The following is a 20,676-nucleotide window of genomic DNA, read 5'->3' as shown; positions in this document are numbered from 1 at the left end:
ATAGCGTTCTGCTCGCCCGTGACTTCTGTGCTACGTGAGCAGCGTCATCTAGCACTTTAATGTGTAATAGATAATCAGATGTAGGACTGCAGAGATGGCTCAGTGGTTAAGAGCATTGGCTGCTCTTGCTGATGATCTGGCTTTGGTTCCCAATACCCGCATGGTGGCTCACAACCGTCTGCAACTCTGGTTCCTGGGGATCTGATGCCCTCTTCTGGTATCTGTAGAGACCAGGAATACACACAGCGCACATACACACGTGCAGGCAACACACACACAGACATAAACAGGAAAAAAATCAGATAAAATTACACGTAACCCTTTTGTACATACAAGTAAACTTTTCTTTCAAAATGGTTTTATTTATTGTTACACGCATGTACACATGCACACACACATATGAACACACACATATGCACACATGCATATGGGTACTCACAGAGGCCAGAAAAAGGCATTGGATCTCCTGGAGTTGGGATTACAGTGTGGTGGTCCATTAGACAAGTACTCTAACTGAACTCAGGACCTCTGCAAGAGCAACAAAAGCTTTTAACTGGTGCTGTCTCCCCAGTCTCCCAAAAGTTCTTTTTCTTATAAAAGCATGGGTGCTACAAGATTCAGGGGCCTCATCTCTGTTGCTTCAGGATTTGATGTTTCTTATAATCAAATTGACAGAGAACCTGTGGAACATAGTTTGTTAGTGCCTTTCTCATGAGACATGTCCCGTGAAGCCTTTTCCATGTTGGATGACTTCTCATCCTGTTGAGATTGTGTGCTGGCTAATCTTGTGGTAACTTGACACACAGACTACAGTTACCTGAGAGGAGGGGAGATGGCACAGCCCATTTCATGGCCCAGTCCTGGACTGGTGAGTAGACCCAGCCAGTCAGCAGCTGATGGCCTTTGCATCAGCTTCTGCTTTCAGATTCCTGCCCTGTTTGAGCTCCTGTGCTGACTTCAATGATAAACAATAGTGGAAGTGGAAGCCAAATAAACCCTTTCCTTTTCGATTTCCTTTTTGGTCATGTTTTGTCACAGCGGGGGGAACCTCAACTAAGACAAGTTATACAGGATAGTGACAGACTGAGCCATGTTTTTGTTTGGAGGAGTGTGGACTTTGGGACCTTGGATTAGAAAAACAGCTGAATGCTCTAAGCAGAATTTAATGGGCCATAATCATAGGAGCATAGAAGACAGTGGTGATGGGAGTGATTTAAACTGTGGGAGCCTGGTTCACGAGTTTTCACAGGAGAAGAATATTAGTTTGTGACCAAGAGACAATTCTTGTAAAAATTTGATAAAGAACATAGTTGCTTTCTGCCCTTGTCCAAAAACATCTCTCTGATGTTAAACTGAAGAATGACGTATGAACAGCTTTAGCAGAGGATGTTTTGGAAAAACCCAGCATTGACTGTATTGCATGGCTGTTAGTGGACAGTTTTATGCAGATCTATAATGAAAATGAGCAAGCTGAACAAGGAAACAGACCTTTCTGTTGGATACTGGTTCAGAACTGACACTGATTCTGGGAGATCTCAAGAGACACTGGCCCTCCAGTATGGGTTTAGGTTGGCCAGGTGACTAATGGAGTTTTGGTTGAAGTCTGAGTCATAATGGGTCCAGGTCCCTGAACTCATCCTATGGCTATTTCCCCAGTTTTAGAGTGGATAATCTGGATAGATAAATGTAGAAGTGGGCAGGATTCCCACACTGGTTCCCTGATCTGTAAGGTGAGGGCAGTCGTGGTTGGAAAAGCCAAATGGAAGCCTTTAGAATTGTGTCTGACAAAGAAAATAGTGACTCAAAATCACTATCACGTTTCTGGAATGCGATTTTCTGGAGTCACAGAAATTGCTGTCACCACGGGCTTGAATATTCAGGGTTGTCAGATCCCACCACATTCCCTTTTAACTCTTCTATCTGGGCAGCACAGAAGACAGATGGAGCCTGGAGAATGACAGCTCAGTCAGGTAGTGACTCCAGTTGCAGCTGCTGAACCAGATGTAGTGTCTTGACTTGAGCAAATGAACACATTTCCTGGGACATGATCTGCAGCTATCGATACAGCAAATGCCTTTTCCTCAGTACCTGTCGGCAGGGACCGCCTGAAGCAATTTGCTTTCAGTTGGTGAGGCCGGCAGTATGTCTTTACAGTTTTACCTCAAAGGTACACTAGTTCTCCTGCCATGTGTCATAACTGAGAAGGGATCTTAATCCTCTCTCTCTTCCACAGAATATCACATTGGTGCACTATATTGATGACATTATGCCGATTGGACTGAGAAGGAGGTAACAACCACTTAGAACTCATTGGAACACTTGCCTATCTGAGAACAGGAAATAAATCCAACCAAAATTCAAGGACCTTCTACCTCAGCGAAACTCTTAGTTCAGTGGTGTGGGTCATGCAGAGATATTCCTTCTCTGGTGAAAGACAAGTTACTGCATCTGACCCCTTAGACCAGCAAGCAAGAAGCACAACCTTTAGTGGGTCTATTTGGATTCTGGAGTCAGCACATTCCTCGCTTGGGTGTGTTACTCTGGCCCACACCAAGTGACTTGGTAAGCTTTGTGCAGGGCCTGGAGTAGGGGAAGGATCTTCAGCAGGTCCAGGCTGCTGTGTGCAGGCTGCTCTACCACTTTTACTGTATGATCCAGCTGACCCAATGGTACTTGGAGTGTCAGTGGCAGAGAGGGAAGCTGTCTGGAGCCTTTGGCAGCCCCCTGTAGGTGAATCACAGAAGAGACCCTTAGGATTTTGCAGCAAGGCTCTACCATTATCCACAGTTAAGTATCCTCCCTTTGAAAGACAGCTCTTTGCCTGCTACTGCGCATTAGTGGAAACCGAACATGTGACAGTGGGCCACCAAATTACCGTGTGATCTGAGCTGCCTATCGTGAACTGGGCATTACTGAGTCCAGCAAGTCAGAAAGCCAGATGTGCACAGCAACAATCTGTTATCAAATGGAAGCGGTGTATACACGATTGGGCCCAAGCAGGTATTGAAGGTATAAGCAAAAATTCCATGAAGAGGTTGCCAAGTGCCTGTGGTTTCTCCTCCTGTTACGATTATGTCTGCTGCCAACCATGTACCTGTGGCCTTGGGGGATGTCCCTTAGATCAGCTGACTGAGCAATGAGAGGACTAGGGCCTGGTTTACTGATGGTTTTGCAAGTTCTGCAGGCAGCACCCAAAAGTGGACAGCTGCAGCATTACAATCCCTTTTTGGGACAACCTTGAAAGACATTGGCAAAGGGAAATCTTTATAGCGGGCACAATTTTGGACAGTACACACGGTAGTACAGTTTGTTTGGAAGGAGAAATGGTCAGATGTGTGATTGTTCACTGATTTATGGGCTGTAGCCAATGAATTGGCTAGTTGATCAGGGCCGTGAGAAGAGCATGACTGGAAAATTGGTGAGAAAGACATCTGGGGAAGAAGTGTGTGGAGAGGCATCTCCAAATGGGCAAAGGATGTGAACAATACTTATGTTCCATGTAAGTGCTCATTAAAAGATGACTTCAGCTGAGGAGCTCAGTAATCAAGTAGATAGGATGATCCTTTCTGTGGATAGTCCCTTTCCCCAGCATTCCCCCCCCCCCACACACACACAGAGCGAGAGAGAGAGAGAGAGCGAGAGAGATTGAGAATGGACTTTTTTTTTCCACGTTGGCCAACTTTTCCCGGACCTGGAGCCTGCCCTGGATGGTGGTTAATGTCCTCAGTGACACGCCACTCCAGAAAACCGATTTTCCTTTTTCCAGCAGGTCATTTACAAACAGTTTTCTGGTTACAGATGGAGTTTTGTTTCTACTTCTCTGCCTAAGCGCTGGGATTTTTGTCTGGTTTCAACTTGTTCAGGTCTTGTAAATGCTGTTACTGTCTCTATGAGCTCACATGGGTATCAGTTCCGCTGTGTCTGAGAGACACTGTTTCTTAGGTTTATCTATAACCTGTGGCTCTTACAATCTTTTTGCCTCCTCTTCCGCATGAATTCCTGAATCTGGAGGCGAGAGCGTTGATAAAAATATCACGTTTTGAACCAAGTGCTCCAAAGTCTCTCACTCTCTACACAATGTCCTGTGTGGGGTCTCTGTGTTAATTCCTATCTACTTCAAGGAGGAGCTTTTCTGGTTGAGTGAGGGGCTGATCTAGAAGGTACAACAGTATGTCACGAGGAGTCATTTTATGGCTATGTTCCTTTGCCAAAATAATAGTTAGCTCTTCCTTAGGCCCATGATCTATCTGGTCAGAGTTTTTTCTTTTCTTTTTTTTTTTTTTGCCGTTTCAGCAGTGTAATAAATATATGGGTTTCCTCTTATGGGGTGGGCGTTAACAACTAAAAAGTGTTGGTTACCCCCAGGACATTTGTGCCACTATTGCCTCCATATATCTGGCAGGCAGGTCATCGTTGTAGGCCACAGAACTTGAAGCTGAGAGATCCTGATGATTACTCTTCCCCTCTGGCAGCATGCAGAGTGCCTTCCAGTATCCTAAATGTTGGTCAGGAGGGTCTGATGACATATGTGTCATCTTTGGCCATCGGGTTGTGGAGAATAAACAATAGTCTTGGCAGTAGCCTGTGGTGTCTGGGACTCCATGAGACCCCTCTGGCCACTGCTCAGTAAAATGTGATCCATTCCTGGCAATGGAGGTTTTAATGGTGGCAAAAGATGCCTAGTTGGTATACTTCTCCCATTATATGATGACTCCATTTTGAATCCTTTTATTTGTGTGTGTATATTTTAGGAAGCTCCTGCAGTAGTAGGCTTCCATGTTGTTTTACAAAAGGCCTTTACTGTCAGTTGTCCCTCCCCGTATTTCCCTTTACCCCGACCTTCATCTCACTCCTTATTTAATGCTCCTATTCCAGTTTTCCTTTATCTCTCCAAAATATTATGTTCTATTTCTTCTTCCTTGAGAGGTGCTTTCTTTACTCCTGATCCCTTACTAGGCGCCTAACATATGTGCTTATTTTTATTTCAGCACACTAATCTAAAGCTAAGATTTACGTTTAAGGAAAAACATGCAGTATTTATCTTTTTGGATCTGTGTTACCTTCCACCTGGAGGAAGATTCCATGGACTATTCCCACCTGCACCAGAAATCCTTGAGTACTTTCTCCCCTACAAACAACCTTTTCCTTTAGAAAGTGAGTTCCCAGCCTAGCTCCAGATTCTCTCTAGGCTCCCTTATCTCAAATAGAACACTAAAATTTATTGGACTAGCCCACTGTTGATGTTGTGTACTAGTTTCTTTTTTATTTCATTCTTTTATGTGATTGACAGTCCTTCTTGCTTAATGGACAGGGTTTGACTGTATAGAAGACATACACATACATGCCTTTTATGACATGATACAGAACTTATGGGGGGACCGTGAAAGGAGAAAGGGTCAACTTTATTGGTGGAGGCCAGGGAAAAGAATGCCTGTGTGTGGAAAAGTTAAAATTGCATGATCTAAAATGAGCGAATGCATTTCATGACGTCCATCATTCCACAAAGAGATGGATATATCTGGTGAGATATGGGTGGCTTATGGTGAGCTTCTGTCTCTAGTTGGTGCTACTAGTTTTCTCTTCTCTTGGTTTTGAGCCTTTAAAATTATTTTTATGGTTTTACATAGTTTCTTTAAGCATAGCACACAGCTATAGTAAGTATTTTGGTGTCCTTGTCTCTTTAGTCTAATAACTGTGCAATGTTAGGTTTGTTTTGGTGGACAGATTTGTTTCTTCATTAAGCAGTTTTTAGCTTGTTTCTTGAAATGCCTGATATTACTTGTGAGTTTTACCTCTTTGGTTTGGATTATTTTATGGTCTATAAATACTTGTTTCTCCTATTTTTTAGATACCTTGTTACTTGTGGTACCAGTTAGCCTGGAACTCAGCATGTAGCCTAATCTGGCCTTACGGTCTTCTCCCATCAACCCTCCTGCCTCAGCCCCCTTAGTACTGAGATAGCATGCATGAACCACCTCCATACAATCTGTAACTGCATTCAGCATTGCACTAAACTGATCTGAAAACAATTTAATTCTCATAGGTTTTGATCTTAGGAGTTGTTGGTCAGAAACCAAGAAACACTTAGTTAGGGCTAATTAGACCTTTCTGAGTGTTCTACACAGTGCCTCAGCCATGATGAACATTTTCATCTGGCCAAGGAGAGCAGATACAATAACTGCCTTACGAAAGCACTGGGTGCCACGCCCTGCCATCAGATACTTGTTTTTGCTGCCTATGAAAGTTTCCTCTATGCCCTCCTGATCAATACTCAGGTGAATACTTGAGAAGGAGGATCCTCTGCACATCCTTGGGGTTCTTCTGTAGGGCTTTTCTTGAGTCTACATGCAGCTCTGGTCTTGCCAACTCTCAACTCTATCCCTTCTGCCCCTAGGGTTTGTTACGTTTTTGCCTTTATTTCCCTTCTTTCACTCCTGCAAGCATCTCCTTAGTGCCTATTTCTCAGGAAGAACTGTCTCTTAAGGGTTGTTTTAGAGACAGCATGAAATTTAACCCCAGTATGTTTTCATGGCCAGAAGAGAAGTTTTAGCTGGATCTCTTATTTCAATGCAATGGATGAATCCATTGCATTGCTTAAGACAAACTATTTCTTTGTTTTGTGGAAACACAATTTCAGTGTCAGTTGAAGGGAAATTGCTACCACAAGTTGATGGTTATCAATAACAAGGAAGTGGTGTGAAATCACCAGGAGATTTGAAGATGTTGGTTTGAGTAGGAGACTGTGTCTATGGAGGCTTGCATGCAGACTTCTTAGAACTGCCTGGCCAGGTGGGGCTTCTGTACTGGCCGCCATTTGACATGACGCTGGATGCTAACAGTACGGGCAGCCTGACGCTGGCTGCTCAGGTGCCCTTGGCATTTTTAATGTCCCTCTTTGCCTTTGCTATAATGCTAGGCAATGCTGTGGTCATTTTAGCCTTCATGGTGGACAGAAATCTTAGACATCGAAGTAATTATTTTTTTCTTAATTTGGCTATTTCTGACTTCTTCGTGGGTAAGTTATATGTATTTATTTCAAACTATCATTTATTTCTAAAACCTCAAATCTTTACAACTTGAGGGACTATATGAATTGGAGGGGCTATGAAGGAAAAGTTAAAGTGTTAGAATTCTGGGAGAAGTGCCTATGCCACTTTAAAGGAAATTCTATGCAAATACAGGAATTGAAATCTGAAAATAGGTTTTTTTTTTTTTTAGACTAAATGAGTACAGAATAGTTCTAAAATTATTTTAATGTCAATTGGACTGTTTTCAGAGCCATTTCTAATTTGTTTAGATTTACAAGTTTTTTTTTTTTTCTTTAGTAAGTATGGTTTCCTTTGTATCCAGTATTGAAGCAATAGAAATCATGTGTCTGCTGGAAGCCAGCGTGACCAGGAAGTGGTATGGGCAATGGAGCAGCGTGGTCAGTGTACTGTACAGCTCAGAATCGTATACAGCCAGCACCATGCGATTGCAGGAGTTCACAGAAATCAGATTCCTCTTTCTCCAAAAACTTAAAAAAAATCATTTTCGCTTGCTTATTGTTAGCCGTTTCTGTGAGCCCTGTGCTCTGCCTGCTGGGCTGACGAGGCCTTCTGCTCTCCCTTCTTCCTGGTGCTCAGCATAGGGTAACTACAGCTTTCCAGAGGACTGCTGCATCTCCCAGGAGCTCTGAGGAGACCTCCTCTTTGTAGAGCCACACTGCTTTTCTTCATAGCTACATAAAGCTCGTGTTTATGTTCAAATACAACGAAACTTAGAGCACATGTTGTTTATTGCCCAAAGCGCAGTGATTGCTCAACAAATGTTAGTCCCTTTCGCTTTTCATTTCTTGACAGATGTTTTGACTCAAACTGAGTGCACCAGTGTTCATGTCATGCACAGAGTTGGGCTTGATACCCACAGGGTTGTGTAATCATAGAGTCCTCCTTCAGTGGCATAGACTGAAAGATAAGGTAACAGAACTGTTGCAGTGTGGCCTACCGGGAGGCCCCGTGGCGATGCACTGTGTGCTGTGGACAGATGAGTCACTCATGGTTCCCGAGTGCAGGGGACAGATAGGATTTCTAGAGATAGAGAGGCAGGGAGAGAACGCAAGACGGCAATGGCACAGGTAACAACCTGCTGTGCGTATTTCCCCGAGTGTGCGCTGTGGGCTGGGTGCCGTACAGGTGGTTCGGTGGAGGAAGTGAGGGCTGAAGCTCACTCCATACAGTGAAGACCATTAGATAGTACGGAGCGGAGTTCACCAAGCGGAGAAGCAGACAGGCCACAGAGAAGGGGAAAGAATCAATTTGGCATTTTCTTTTAATTGACGGTAGAAGAAATTGAACTCAGGAGCCTCATGGTTAGTAGGAATTACGTTGGCCCTGTGTGTGTGTGTGTGTACGCTTTAAATCAACCATCTTCCCACCTCTCTCTTCAATGTCATTGCTCCAGCTAACTTTTGCCTAGAAGCACAGATGCTTTCACATGTTCTGTATGCTCACACTACATGTGTAAATTTACAAGTGTGTTTAAGCACAGAAGGTGGTCTGCTATGAAACCACAGATCTCTCTCTTCTTCCTTCACGGAATTTTACAGCCTTTGGATAACACTTACCACCTAAAAGAGAGGGTGCACTTTGGCCCAGTGAGAGTTTGGCCCGAGGTGCTGGAGAGATGGCTCAGAGGTTAAAAGCACTGACTGCTCTTCCTGAAGGTCCTGAGTTCAACTCCCAGCAACTACATGGGGGCTCACAAGCATCTATAGTGAGATCTGGTGCCCTCCTGCAGAGGTACATGCAGGCAGAACACTATACATAATAAATAAACAAATCTTAAAAAATCAAAAACAAAAACAAAACCGAGAATTTGGCCCTGATGACCCTGGCAGCAGGGAGGGGTGAAGTAAGAAGCTGAGAGAGCCTTGGACTGGAAACTTTCGAACCAAGACAGTTTCAGATATGACTGTCTTTTTCTTTTCTTTTCTTTTTTAAATTTTTATTTTTTTAGTATTAGTTACAGTTTATTAATGCTGTATCCTGCTCTCTCATTCCCTTCCATTCCCACCTCCCTCCCTCATCTTCTCTCTACCCCTTTCCAAGTCCACTGATAGGGAAGGACCTCCTCCCCTTTCATCTGATCCTAGCTTATCAGGTACCTTCTGGCCTGGCTGCAAAGTCCTCCTCTGTGGTCTAGCAGGGCTGCTCCTCCCTCGGGTGGGGGTGGGGAGATCAAAGAGCCAGCCATTGAGTTCATGTCAGAAATAGTCCCTGTTCCCCTTACTAGGGTACTCACTTGGATACTGAGCTACCATGGACTACATGGGGTTCTAGGTTATATCCATACATGGTCCTTGATTGGGATATAGTCTCACAAAAGACCCCTGTGTCCAGATATATTTGGTCCTTGTGGTACTCAGCAATTAAAAACAAGGAAATCATGAAATTTACAGGCAAATGGTGGGATCATTCTGAGTGAGGTACTCCAGAAGGAGAAAGACACACACGGCATATACTCACTTATAAGTGCGTACTTAGACCTATAAGATAGGATAAACATACTGAAATCTGTACACCTAAAGAAGATAAACAAGAAAGAGAACTCAGGATAAGATGATCAGCTCTCACTTAGAAAGACAAATGGGATAGATTTTGGAAGTAGGAGAAAAAAAAAAAGTAACAGGACAGGAGCCTACCACAGAGGGCCTCTGAAAGACTCCACCTAGCAGTGTATCAAAGCAGATGCTGAGACTCATAGCTAAACCTTCGGCAGAGTGCAGGGAATCATACGAAAGAAGGGGGAGTTGGTATGACCAGGAAGAGTGTCTTGTGTTGAGCCTGAGACAGGCGTGGAGGAGATGCATCCTTTTGGGGCTTGAGCACCGTGGCTGGGAGACGCTGCCTGTCTCTGAGAAAGGGCTCTGTAGATGCAGCTATCTGGTAGACTCTGCACCCTCCACCAGTTTAGGGACAGGCAGAGAGCAGCTCTGTTTCTGCTGAGAGAAGTCATGAGCAGGTCAAACAGAGCTTTCCTTTATCTTTTCAAAATGTGTTGCTTGCATGTTGGATATGGTGGCCCATGCCTATAATCCTAACTCCTGGGAAGTAGATTTCTGAGATCAAGGCCAGCCAGGGTTACATAGCGAGACCCTGTCTCAAACAAAACAGAACAGAACAAAACAAAACAAAACAAAACAAAACAGAATAAAGCAAAACAAAACAAGAGTGAGGAACAGCCTTACCAGGCCACAGAGGAAGACAATGCAGCCAGTCCTGATGAGACCTGATAGGCTAGGGTCAGATGGAAGGGAAGGAGGACCTCCCCTATCAGTGGACTGGAGGAGGGGCATAGGAGGAGATGAGGGAGGGATGGCTGGATCCAGAGGGGACAAGGGAGGAAGGGGGACACAGCAAGGATACAAAGTGAATAAATTGTAATTAATAAAAAAACAAATTAATAATAAAAGAAAAAAAAACCCCAAAAACCCAAACAAAACAATTGTGTGTGTGTGTGTGTGTGTGTGTTTACCTGCACAAAATGGATGTGCATGTGAGAGCCAGAAGACACCCTCAGGTGTCATCCTCAGGACTCGGGTCCCCCTCTGAGGCAAGCTTCTCAGTGGCAAGTTACTCATTAGGATAGACTGTCTGCTCGCAAGATCAGTGCTTAGCCAGCTGAGCTCGAGATCCCCATTTTATCTGTCCTGTCTTGCCCCTCACATTTCCTCTGCTCTGATGGTTTCTGGAGGTCTTCTTTAGCACAGCTCCCACCACGGGACAGGACAGTCCCGGGAGCTTTGCGCAGTAAGATCTGAGTTTCCTGCCAGAGTGCTATCCTCTCAAGTGTGCGCTTTGGCTCTGAGCCTGGAGCGATGCACACAGGAGAGGTTTTCTGTGGCTGTAAGCCAGCCATTTCTTATTATTTCTATTGTCTTTATCATCACTGCCACCACTTTTATTTTGCATGTACTTATTTAGTGTGTGGGTGGATGCTGGGCCATGGCAAGCAAATAGTAGTCAGAGGAAAAGGAAAAGGAAAAGGAAAATAGTAGTCTATCTGCCGTGTGAGTCCAGGCTTAGTGGCCGGCACCTTCGCCTGCTGAGCCATCTCACAGCCCTCCCCCGCCCTCCCCCACCTAAATCTTTGAGCCAGCCATTCTTTGTGGTTGGAGTGAGCTCTATACTGTGAGAACAGATTAGGTCCTCAGATGCATTTGGGACTGTGGCCCCTCCTTGCTCTGTGCGCTCTGCTTGCAGGTTTCGGGAAGGAGACCTTGTAGCTACTTTTCTATGCTGAATTTGTTAGTGAGAAGCCAAGACTCAGAAGACACACTGTGTGCCTTCTGTACTGGGTGCCCTGTAGATGAGGGAAATAAGTGTGTCTCATCGTATGTTCTCTCCTCTGAACACGATTAGTTGTGGTTTGAAGGTGAACTGTCTCTCAGAGCCTCTTGTCTGAACACTTCCTCCTTGGCTGGTGGCGCTGTTTGGGAAAGTGGCAGAACCTTCAGGAAGATGCAGGAAGTGTGATGGCCCAGTCTCACTCTCTATGACCCTCTGATTTCCAGCTGTCCACCAGTCCCCTTTGCCTAAAGGGGTGACCTCTGTACCCCTTCAGTCTATAAGGCAAAATTAACCCAGCCACCATGAAGTAGATTCTTGTCTAGTATTTGATCACAATATTTAGAAGAGTAACTAATACACTGTGGCTATAAATATGGATGGAGATGTCTATTAAATTGGTAGTGTGTGGCTAGTGTTGCCATCTATGGGCATTTAGTCCCTAATCTGCCATATGCTGGATGGTCAGGACAGTCTCTTCAGAGGCAAAATGTGATTGATGCCAACAAAGCCTAAAACAATTTTGTAGGATGGGGAATTTTTGTTTTTTTTTTTTAAATAACTTTTTAAAATAAAAATAAAAAGATTCTTTTTAGATTTATTTAATCTATATGTATATGAGTGTTCTATTTGCATGAATGCCTGCATGACAGAAAAGGGCATCAGATCCCATTATAGATGGCCGTGAGCCAGCCACCATGTTGGTGCTGGAAATTCCAGGTCCTCTGGAAGAGAGCATCCAGTGCTCTTAACTGCTGAGCCATCTCTCTAGTTCCCTGTTTTAAAAATGCCTTCATATACTAGTTCAGCTCAGGATTTCTTTCTTGGCCTCTGTATACATCTGCTCAGGCTAATATAACAAGATACCCCAGGCTGGGGAGCTTAAACAGTAGGAATTTGCGTTTTTACACTTCTGAAAACTGAGGTGTTTTAGGCCAAGATTCTAGCAAATTTGGTTCTTAGCGAAGTCTCTTGCTTCCTGGTGGCGTTTTCTCTGGTACTCTCACGTGGAGAGCCGTACCCTGACAGCATCATTTACTCTTGTTTTTCCTTTAGAGGCCACCTCTCTAAACAGAGCTGCTCTGAGAGTGTGAAGGCTTCTGTGTGTAAATGGGGAGAGTAATGAGCTCCTGGTCCACGGCATCTCTGCAAGCTCTCTATCATCCCTGCATCTCTCTATTGGGAGATGAAGCCACAGGATTCATCAAGGATATTAGTCCCTCTTATCTTTTGCTTGCTGTTTGCTTAAGGAGGAGATAGCAGCTTTTTAGCTGGTTTGACAATATCAGACTGGTGTCAATTTTAAGGCAAACTGGGCTTCCCCACTGTCCTCAGTTCATTCATGTAACAATTACAGGCTTTAAAGCAAGTGAAAAGATGGCAGAAATTCTTGCCCTCTTGGTGCTTTCTGTTTGTATCAGGCATGGGGCTGGGGAGACATGAATACTATACAATATCAGTAAGTAAAAGTATGTAATGTTTTAGAGGTGATAATTGCTGTTCAGAAAAATATAACAGGATGAGGGTGGGAAAACGAGAGGGTGGGAGGAAGGTGGAGGAGAGAAAGGAAGATGGGGAGGAGAGAGAGAGAGACAGAGGAAGAGAGACAGAGAAATAGGAGATTTCACTATAAATTATAACTTGAGAGTTAGGGATCACTGAGAAAAACACACCTGCACAAACAGAAGGAGAACTCTGGGGAAAGAATATGTTAAGAAAAAATGCAGTTCCAAGGACATGAGGCAGGCGGATATGCAGTGCATACGAGCGGGCTGAAGGCCCAGCAGGTAAGAGGCAGCTGACACGGGGAAGGCCGTCTCACATCTGCACATCTCACAGGACCTTCGCCCTTGTCCTCATTCTTATTCCCGCTTCCCTTCTGCCCCCCCACCCTTTACCACCTTCTTTTACTATAGCTTATTTCATTTCTCTCAGATCTTTTTGATCACACACGCCAAAGGTTTATTGTTCTAGCCACGGAAAAGGCTCTTGTTTTCACTTAACAAAATTATCTCCAAGCAAATTTTCAGAGTAGACTTGGCAAAAGCACGTGGAAGCAGGTCTGTCTGAGAACTGTTTAAGATTTGCTTTTCTGAAATTGTTTGGAATGAGCCACCGGCATCACCATTATTCCATAGAGAGAGGAACCTAGAACAGGCCATCTATACCAGAACACCATGGGGACAGCGAGGCTTTACTGAAACCAAAAGAATGGGGTTTTGTGTGATGACTCTATCTTTGGGCCTTGCCCCACAAGCATGAGGACCTGGCAGCAGCCACCTATGAAGTTGGGCACAGTGACATGCCCTTGTCATCCCAACACTGGGGAAGTAGGTACAGGAGATAGGCTGGGGTTGGCAGGCATGCCTGCCTACCCAAATCAGGGAGCTCCAGCTTCAGGGAGACACACTGTCTTCAAAAGCAAAGTAGATGGCTCTTGAGGAGAACGTGACTCCCGATGTTGTCTTCTGGCCTGTGGACCCATGCACGTACGTACAAACACACACACACGCACACACACACACACACACACACACACACACACACACACACACAAAAAGAACAGTGCGTGCTAAGCCAGCTATTATTTAAAGCAGTTTCTAGAAACCTTAACACATCCTTCTTCTTTCATAGAATTCAGAAAGAGTGTGGAAAAGAAAGTTTAACTCAGATCTCTTTAATCTTTAAGTCAGTCGTGTCTAGTTATCACCCACTTCTCTTTCTGTGGAAGAAATGAGGGCAGAGGTGGAAAATACGCATGTTGGGAGCATTGAAAGCCACAGTGATGGACCAATATATGAATGGTGAAGCTTGAGGTACTTTGGTTTACCTATGGCAAATTATCAACTGCAACCCCCACCCCACCCTAACTGATGAGATGACGGTCACTCCAGGAAAGCTTACTGACCGTTGAAAGCATAGCTGGTAGCATATGCCTGTAATTTCAGCCCCAGCCTGGCAGAAAAGCCAAGGCAGGAGGACCACGGGTTCAAGGACAGCCCAAGCTACCCAGTGAATTTGAGGGCAGCCTGGGCTAGATAGTGAGACCCTGTCTCAATAAACCAACCCCACGCCATAACTGAAACGCAAAACCAGCAGGTTATTTGAACGACACATGGGAATGGAAGTCAGGCTTGGTGACGTAGACCTGTAATCTCAGCTACTGGGGAGACTGCTCCCAGTAGAGAGATAGATAAGGCACTGTGGGAAAAGGGAGGCCCCCCGGGAGTAAAGGAAGGACAAGATGAGGACGATGACACCATAAAACCACACCCTCTTCATTCATGATGATGTCATTAATGAAAGCCTTCACTGGGTACAATCAATAGGCACAAAAAACCCTCTAAAATGCTGAGTGAGTGTAAGCGACGAAGGGATCACCTCAGCCAAAGAGCTTCTAAGAAAGAGGGCATGGAGGAGCTGGATGTTTTGACCTGCAGGTCGTGGCAGAAGTGAATGCGGCTTTATAGAGAAAGAAGGCGAGGAGAGGGGGCAGCGTGCCTAGTGTGAGGCCCTTCATCTGATTCCCAGCATGAAAACGTGAGGGAGGGAGACATTCTAGGAAGAACAGTGTTGGCATAGAGAAAGGGTGGTGGACGTCAGGGGAGAGCTGTGGAATTTGGATAACAAAGAGCGTACAGATGAATTATGATGAAAATAAGGTGAGGATTCTCTCTTCATTTGGGAAGCAATAAAGAGCCCTCGTAGCTATGTTGTTCATGATAACTATTCTAAAAGTAACACGTAAAGAATGGATAGGGGGTATTGGTCCTGCAGAGTTTGCCAAAACGCCAACAATTGTTATATCTAACTTCTTTGGCATGGCGTTACTACAGCAAACTGTCTGAGGCCACGAATTTAAGAGAAAGTTTAGATCGCTGATGGGTGGTTCAAATCCAAGACTGGGTGGCCTGTCGCCTTGCCTCCTGATGCTAGCAGGTGGCAACGGCCGGAAGCCCGTGTGTAAGTGAGTGCTCATGTTTAGAACCAGGAATGGGAAACTTGCTTCACATCGTTGTTACACCTGGCTCCTTCCCCTAAAAATCCACAGTGTCTACCAGTTCTACCACGCTGATGACCAAGCCTTTACATAAGCAGGACAGCTATCCAGGCTGTAGCAACAACTAAGCTGTTTTCAGTGAATTTAGATGTGTCATTCTGTGGCATACCCAGTAGAATATACTGCCCTGCCTTTTGCAGTCAGTGATATGTGCTGTTTTCAAACAGCTTAAAGAATTCATTATATATTTATTTAGTGGTATGTGTGTGTGTGCGTGTGTGTGTGTGTGTGTGTGTGTGTGTGTGTGTGTGTGTGTGTGTGTATCACAGCACGCTCTGCTATGCATGTGCAGTTTAGAGCAGAACTTGCAGTGGTTAGGTCTTTCCTTGTGTCATGTGGTTTTGAGGATGGGTCAGATTCGGTGGCAGGCATCTTTAGTTGCCGAGCCATCTTTATTGCTGGTCCAGTATTGCTGTTTAATTCCTCTCCTTTCTGTGCAGGTATGATCGCCATTCCTCTGTACATCCCTCAAACGTTTAACTGGAGTTTTGGAAGTGCAGTCTGCACATTTTGGCTCGTTACTGACTATCTCTTGTGTACAGCATCTGTCTACAATATTGTCCTCATTAGCTACGACCGATACCAATCAGTGTCAAACGCTGTAAGTCACGAAGTACTTAATTTTCCTTAGAAGAATATATGGTTGTAACCTCTGGGTCCCTAAGCCATATGTGTGTTCCTGCGCTGGGAATGTTGGGCACGAATCTCAGGAATCTGGACACATTTGAGGCTCTCCATCCTTTTTATGTCTGGCCTAAAGTGCTCTCTGTCTTGTTTTCTGTGCAGTCTCGTTAACTTTCCAATCAGTGTCTGAGACGGGAGGGGAAGGACCAGAGAAAAATCACAGTTCAGCGTGAGGTGTACCGACGGGGTCTGTAGTTGCTTGGATGTCTGTGAGGTTTCCGTTCATAGGCCACGGCCAAGTTCAGACCACAACATTTTGCTCAAGATAGAACTCTGTGGGCAACTAGAAGAAATTCCACAGTGCATGGGTGATCGAGTTTGAACACCCAAAAGGGAAGACAGGCAGTCCACCAGGGCCAGATTCGGATGTGTGACAAAAGAGCTGAACTTTGCCAAAGTCTGGAAGAGCCTCACCAGTGAGTTGGAGGCCATTCTTCAGCAGGAAGGGGAATAGCACATGGGTCGATAGAAGCCACAACAAAATTCTGGGTGGTGATTTGTGGTCTTAAAAAAATGGAGAAGGAGTGAAGGTGGAGGGGGGACTGGAAAGAGCGGAGGGAGGAAAAGTGTAGTTGGGGCATAATGTATGAGAGAAGAATAAACACATTCTGTGTGTGTGTGTGTGTGTGTGTGTGTGCGTGCACACTTGCACGTGCTCATGTGTGCCCATGAATGTGCGTGCATATGTGTGCACACTAATTAGGTCAAGTGCTGGTCTTCTGCCTTGTTTGAGAGAGGTTCACTAGTTTTCCATTCTGTATGCTAGGCTAGCCTGCCTGGGAACATCTGAGCATTCTTCTGTGTGCAGCTCTCTCTCCTTGGGAAGTGCTGAGTGTGGCTGTCCGTGGGTCCTGGGCACCTGAGCTCAGGTTCTCATGCTTGCTCGTCAAGTGCTTCACCTACTGATCAAGCTCCCTGGCCCTTGTCTGCAGCTGTTGACTCCTGGGCCAGCGGTTACTCCTGGGTCTTAGCATCTCAAAGCTCTGGGGACTACTGTAAGGTCCATCTTGCAGAAAAGAGTATTTGGTGAATGGTAGTGATTTAGATACCCATAGATAGATGGCTCAGTACTGTTGGCCCAATGCTGCACTGGCATCATTGAGAGGACACAGATGCTCCTGCCCAGGAGGACCCACCAGGACAAGGAAAGATTACAGAAAAGACCCAGCTGTTGACACAAAGACGTTTTTAAAATACTTTTGCTCAAGCTAGACAAATTTGTCTAACTCTCACAGCATAGTCTAGAAAAGGTAGAGATCTCCCCTCCAGGAGGTCACCGTAGGACCTCCAAGACCCCACATTAGCGGGGTGGCTCTGCCTGCTATAGGTCGGAGAGAAGCAGATACTTATCCAGGGGACACAGAATAACCGATGATGATGATGATGATGATGATGATGATGATGATGATGATGATGATGATGTATGTGTAAGTCAGTGTACTGGTTGTGTGCTGATAAAACTTTATTTATAGAAACAAGTGGTGGGCCAGATTAATTCCATAGCATGATGACCTTGCTCTAGGCCACTACCCTCTGTCTGATTAAAGTCAGGCTGTTGGTACTCTGGTTTCTGTTCTAGAAAAGAATAGGAGTCCACAGGAAGAAAAGTTCTTTTAAGTATGTGGTATAGGATTCACTCTCATTTCTACTGACATCTCATTGGTGGGACTCCATAGAGCCATCGCACTGCGAAGGGAGCTGGGAAACGTCTCCGTCGGAGCTACAATATGGCCAGAAAAGAGTGAAATGGATGGGATAGGACAGTCAGTTGGCTCTTCTGGTTGCCATGGGCTGCTTCAGCCATGCCGGAGCGCTGCAGTTTCTATGGGCTCACTCACAGAGAAAGGGTGGATGGATCGGGGTCAACACTTCAGATGCCGATAATTTCACCCCCTTTTAAAGGCTGGATTGTCCTAGCAGTCAATCACGGAACCCGTTTGGCTGGTTGTAATCAGCTGGTTTGTGTCTTTCCTTCTCTATCTTTTTTTTTTAACCTATGAAAGCAACAGAGAGTAGGGAAGAACCGAAGAGACTAAAGAAAAAGTAGAATAGCCACTGTTAAAAGGACCTGATGCAGCATAAAGGCAATTAGTATTCACTAACCACTTCTGCGTACTTGGTTATGGTATAAAAATCCTATTTTTTGCTTTAGATGCAGTCAAGTGTCTAAAAACCATGTTAAATCTGAATATTTCTTATTCATACTTTAACGTTTTCAAGGTGACGGTTTTGATCTTTATAAATACTTCTCGATTTTTTAAATTTTATAATTACACATTTATTAGAAGTTATGGCTATTAAGGAGATACCTGTACAAGTTAAGACCGACAATTTTCTATCATATACTCCTAGTACAATGAAACATTTTTTGCATATACAACATAAAGTTTATTACAAGTATATCACACAATCCCACAGGACAAGCAGTTATAGAAAGTTCTAGTTACACTTTAAAAGATATGCTTAATAAACAGAGGTAAGAAGAAGAGAGAACCTTGGCCGTGACCTGTGAGGCTAAACACAGCAGGAATTACTCTCTCTGCCTTGGAAGCTACAAGTTTGACATCTGAGCAGCTGCCCTGGGGCTGCCCTTTCTCCAAAGACTCTGGGAAGACCTTCTGCCTTTCTCTTTTCTTTGGATGTGGGCTATCCTTGGCGTGGAGACACTTCCATCATCCTGTGGCTGAGCGTGAAGGCTGTACACCTGGCATAAATCTCCACATGAGGATGAGTGAGTGGTGGCAGGCCACACAGAGGCCACAGGTACATCAACAGCTAATTGTTCACAGGCAGAAGTCAGGAGGGAACTTGTGTCTTTTTTACTCCTCTTCTTATAAGGACACCAATCATTATTGGATTAAGGTGACTCCAAGTCCAATATGACGTCATCTTAACTTAGTTACATCTGTCAACAACATACTTCCAAATAAGGTCACATGCACAGCTGCTTGTGGATAAGATGCAGTGCGACTCATTGGGGGACTCAGTTCAGTTGAACCCAGGAAATCTCATCTCATTACTAATACTAGAAAGTTCCCGTGGGCCTCCCTGTCTCCCAGACGGAACACGACTGACAGAATGTTTGGGTCCTTTACTGCGGTAGGGAAGGAGACAGGCAGGGGCTGGTATCCTGAATAATGTACATGTTTTGGAGAGGGTCAGATTGCTTTCAGAGGGGCCACTCCAATCAGCTGGGTCTGGATTCCGGCGATGCTGGAACTGTCCTCTGTCAAGAATGCTCCCGAGAGATGAAGGGATGATGCGCTCGGCATCTTCTTTTCAGGTCCCTCAGATGTCCATTATCTCAACTGACCTTATGCGTAATGAAAGAAAGAGGGCGTCTACAGCAGATTGCTTTATATCGCTACACAGGCTGAACAGAGCAATTAAAAAAACTAAATGCAGGCTTATGACCACCTGGGTGTTGTTCCCATCTTCATAACTGTTAGACTTAGTGCAAGCATGTATTAATTACTGTCATGAGAAGTAGAAGGTAGAAGAGTGGGTCGGGTGTGAAGCTGTGGTCCGTATCATGGGCCAGGTTACTCCGGAGTTTATTCTCAGAAGTGCCAGCAGTTTGCTGTGTGTGTGCGTGGAGGGGGAGGGGAGGGAGGTGGCCACATTTCCTTACAGTTAAAAAAAATCTTTAAAAATTATTAACCACTCTCCTCTTACTGACAGCCATTGGCACGCATGTGCAGTAAGTCAAAGGGCCACCCTGCTTCTCATTGAAAATATGAAAACATGCTACAGTGAGATTTTGAAACCCACAGAGAAGAGAGAATGAGAGGAGGTTGTTCGCACCTCTTTTCTTGTGAGCGAGGGCATGGGGGAAAACTGGAACATTTGAGTTGGAAGAAGCGTGCAGTTCTCACAGAGTTTCAGAGAGGCTGATGCCCCACAGGGTAAAAGCAGATGCAGAGCTCTTTTTGCACTTGTTACTCTGTCAGAGGACACTGGTCTGGTTCCCAGCATCTGCTCTGATGGCCTACAACCATCTGTGATGTAACTCTGCCCCGCCCCCCCCCCCCCCCCCCCCCCCCCCGGGGTTGCCCCCCCGCCCCCCCCCCCCCCCCCCCCCGGGAGCAGAGTCAGCTCTCTGGCCTGCAGGAGCTCCATACACACATGTGCTACACATATGTGCAGGCGGACCACCCGCATACTGCATAACAAATAACTGTAAAACCAGGCCACGCCACGCCAAGCCAAGCCAAAAAACTCTTCTTGGTTCTGTGACAGGCACTTACGACCAGGAGACGGAAGCAGGAGGACCTCAAGTTTAAGGGCAGTCTGGGCTGTGCAATGAACTCAAGATTAAGCTGAGCTAAAAAAGAAGGGCCAGGATGCAGCTCAGTGGTAGAGCACTGTGCTAGCATGGCCAGGGCCCTGGACTGGGTATCTTGGTTGAGATCTTTATTCCCGACGCAGAGCTGTTGGCCTTTACATGTCTTCAAGATTTCAGTTTAATACAATGATCACAGAGGGTAACACTCACCCACATACAAAACCTAACTTCACTTTTCCTTGTGGGAGTCTGACTTTGTCACCCTTAGAAAAGACACACACACACACACACACACACACACACACACACACACACACACA

At 45.1% G+C, this 20,676-nt stretch overlaps 1 protein-coding gene across 1 annotated transcript in view; it reads left to right on the top strand.

The window, feature by feature from the left end:
* Window positions 1–6,819: 6,819 nt before the first annotated feature.
* The window catches only part of Hrh4 (histamine receptor H4), a 17,042-nt gene continuing 3,185 nt past the window's right edge, over window positions 6,820–20,676 (top strand). Inside the window, exons 1-2 of the mRNA XM_055625724.1 lie at window positions 6,820–7,015; window positions 15,828–15,988. Coding sequence (XP_055481699.1) covers window positions 6,820–7,015; window positions 15,828–15,988 — 357 coding nt within the window. The remainder of the gene's footprint in view (window positions 7,016–15,827; window positions 15,989–20,676) is intronic.

The sequence above is a fragment of the Psammomys obesus genome, unplaced genomic scaffold (genome assembly GCF_907164565.1).
Source record: "Psammomys obesus unplaced genomic scaffold, mPsaObe1.curated_primary_1811, whole genome shotgun sequence".
Taxonomy (NCBI): Eukaryota; Metazoa; Chordata; class Mammalia; order Rodentia; family Muridae; genus Psammomys; species Psammomys obesus.
This window is presented reverse-complemented; position numbering and strand designations above follow the sequence as displayed.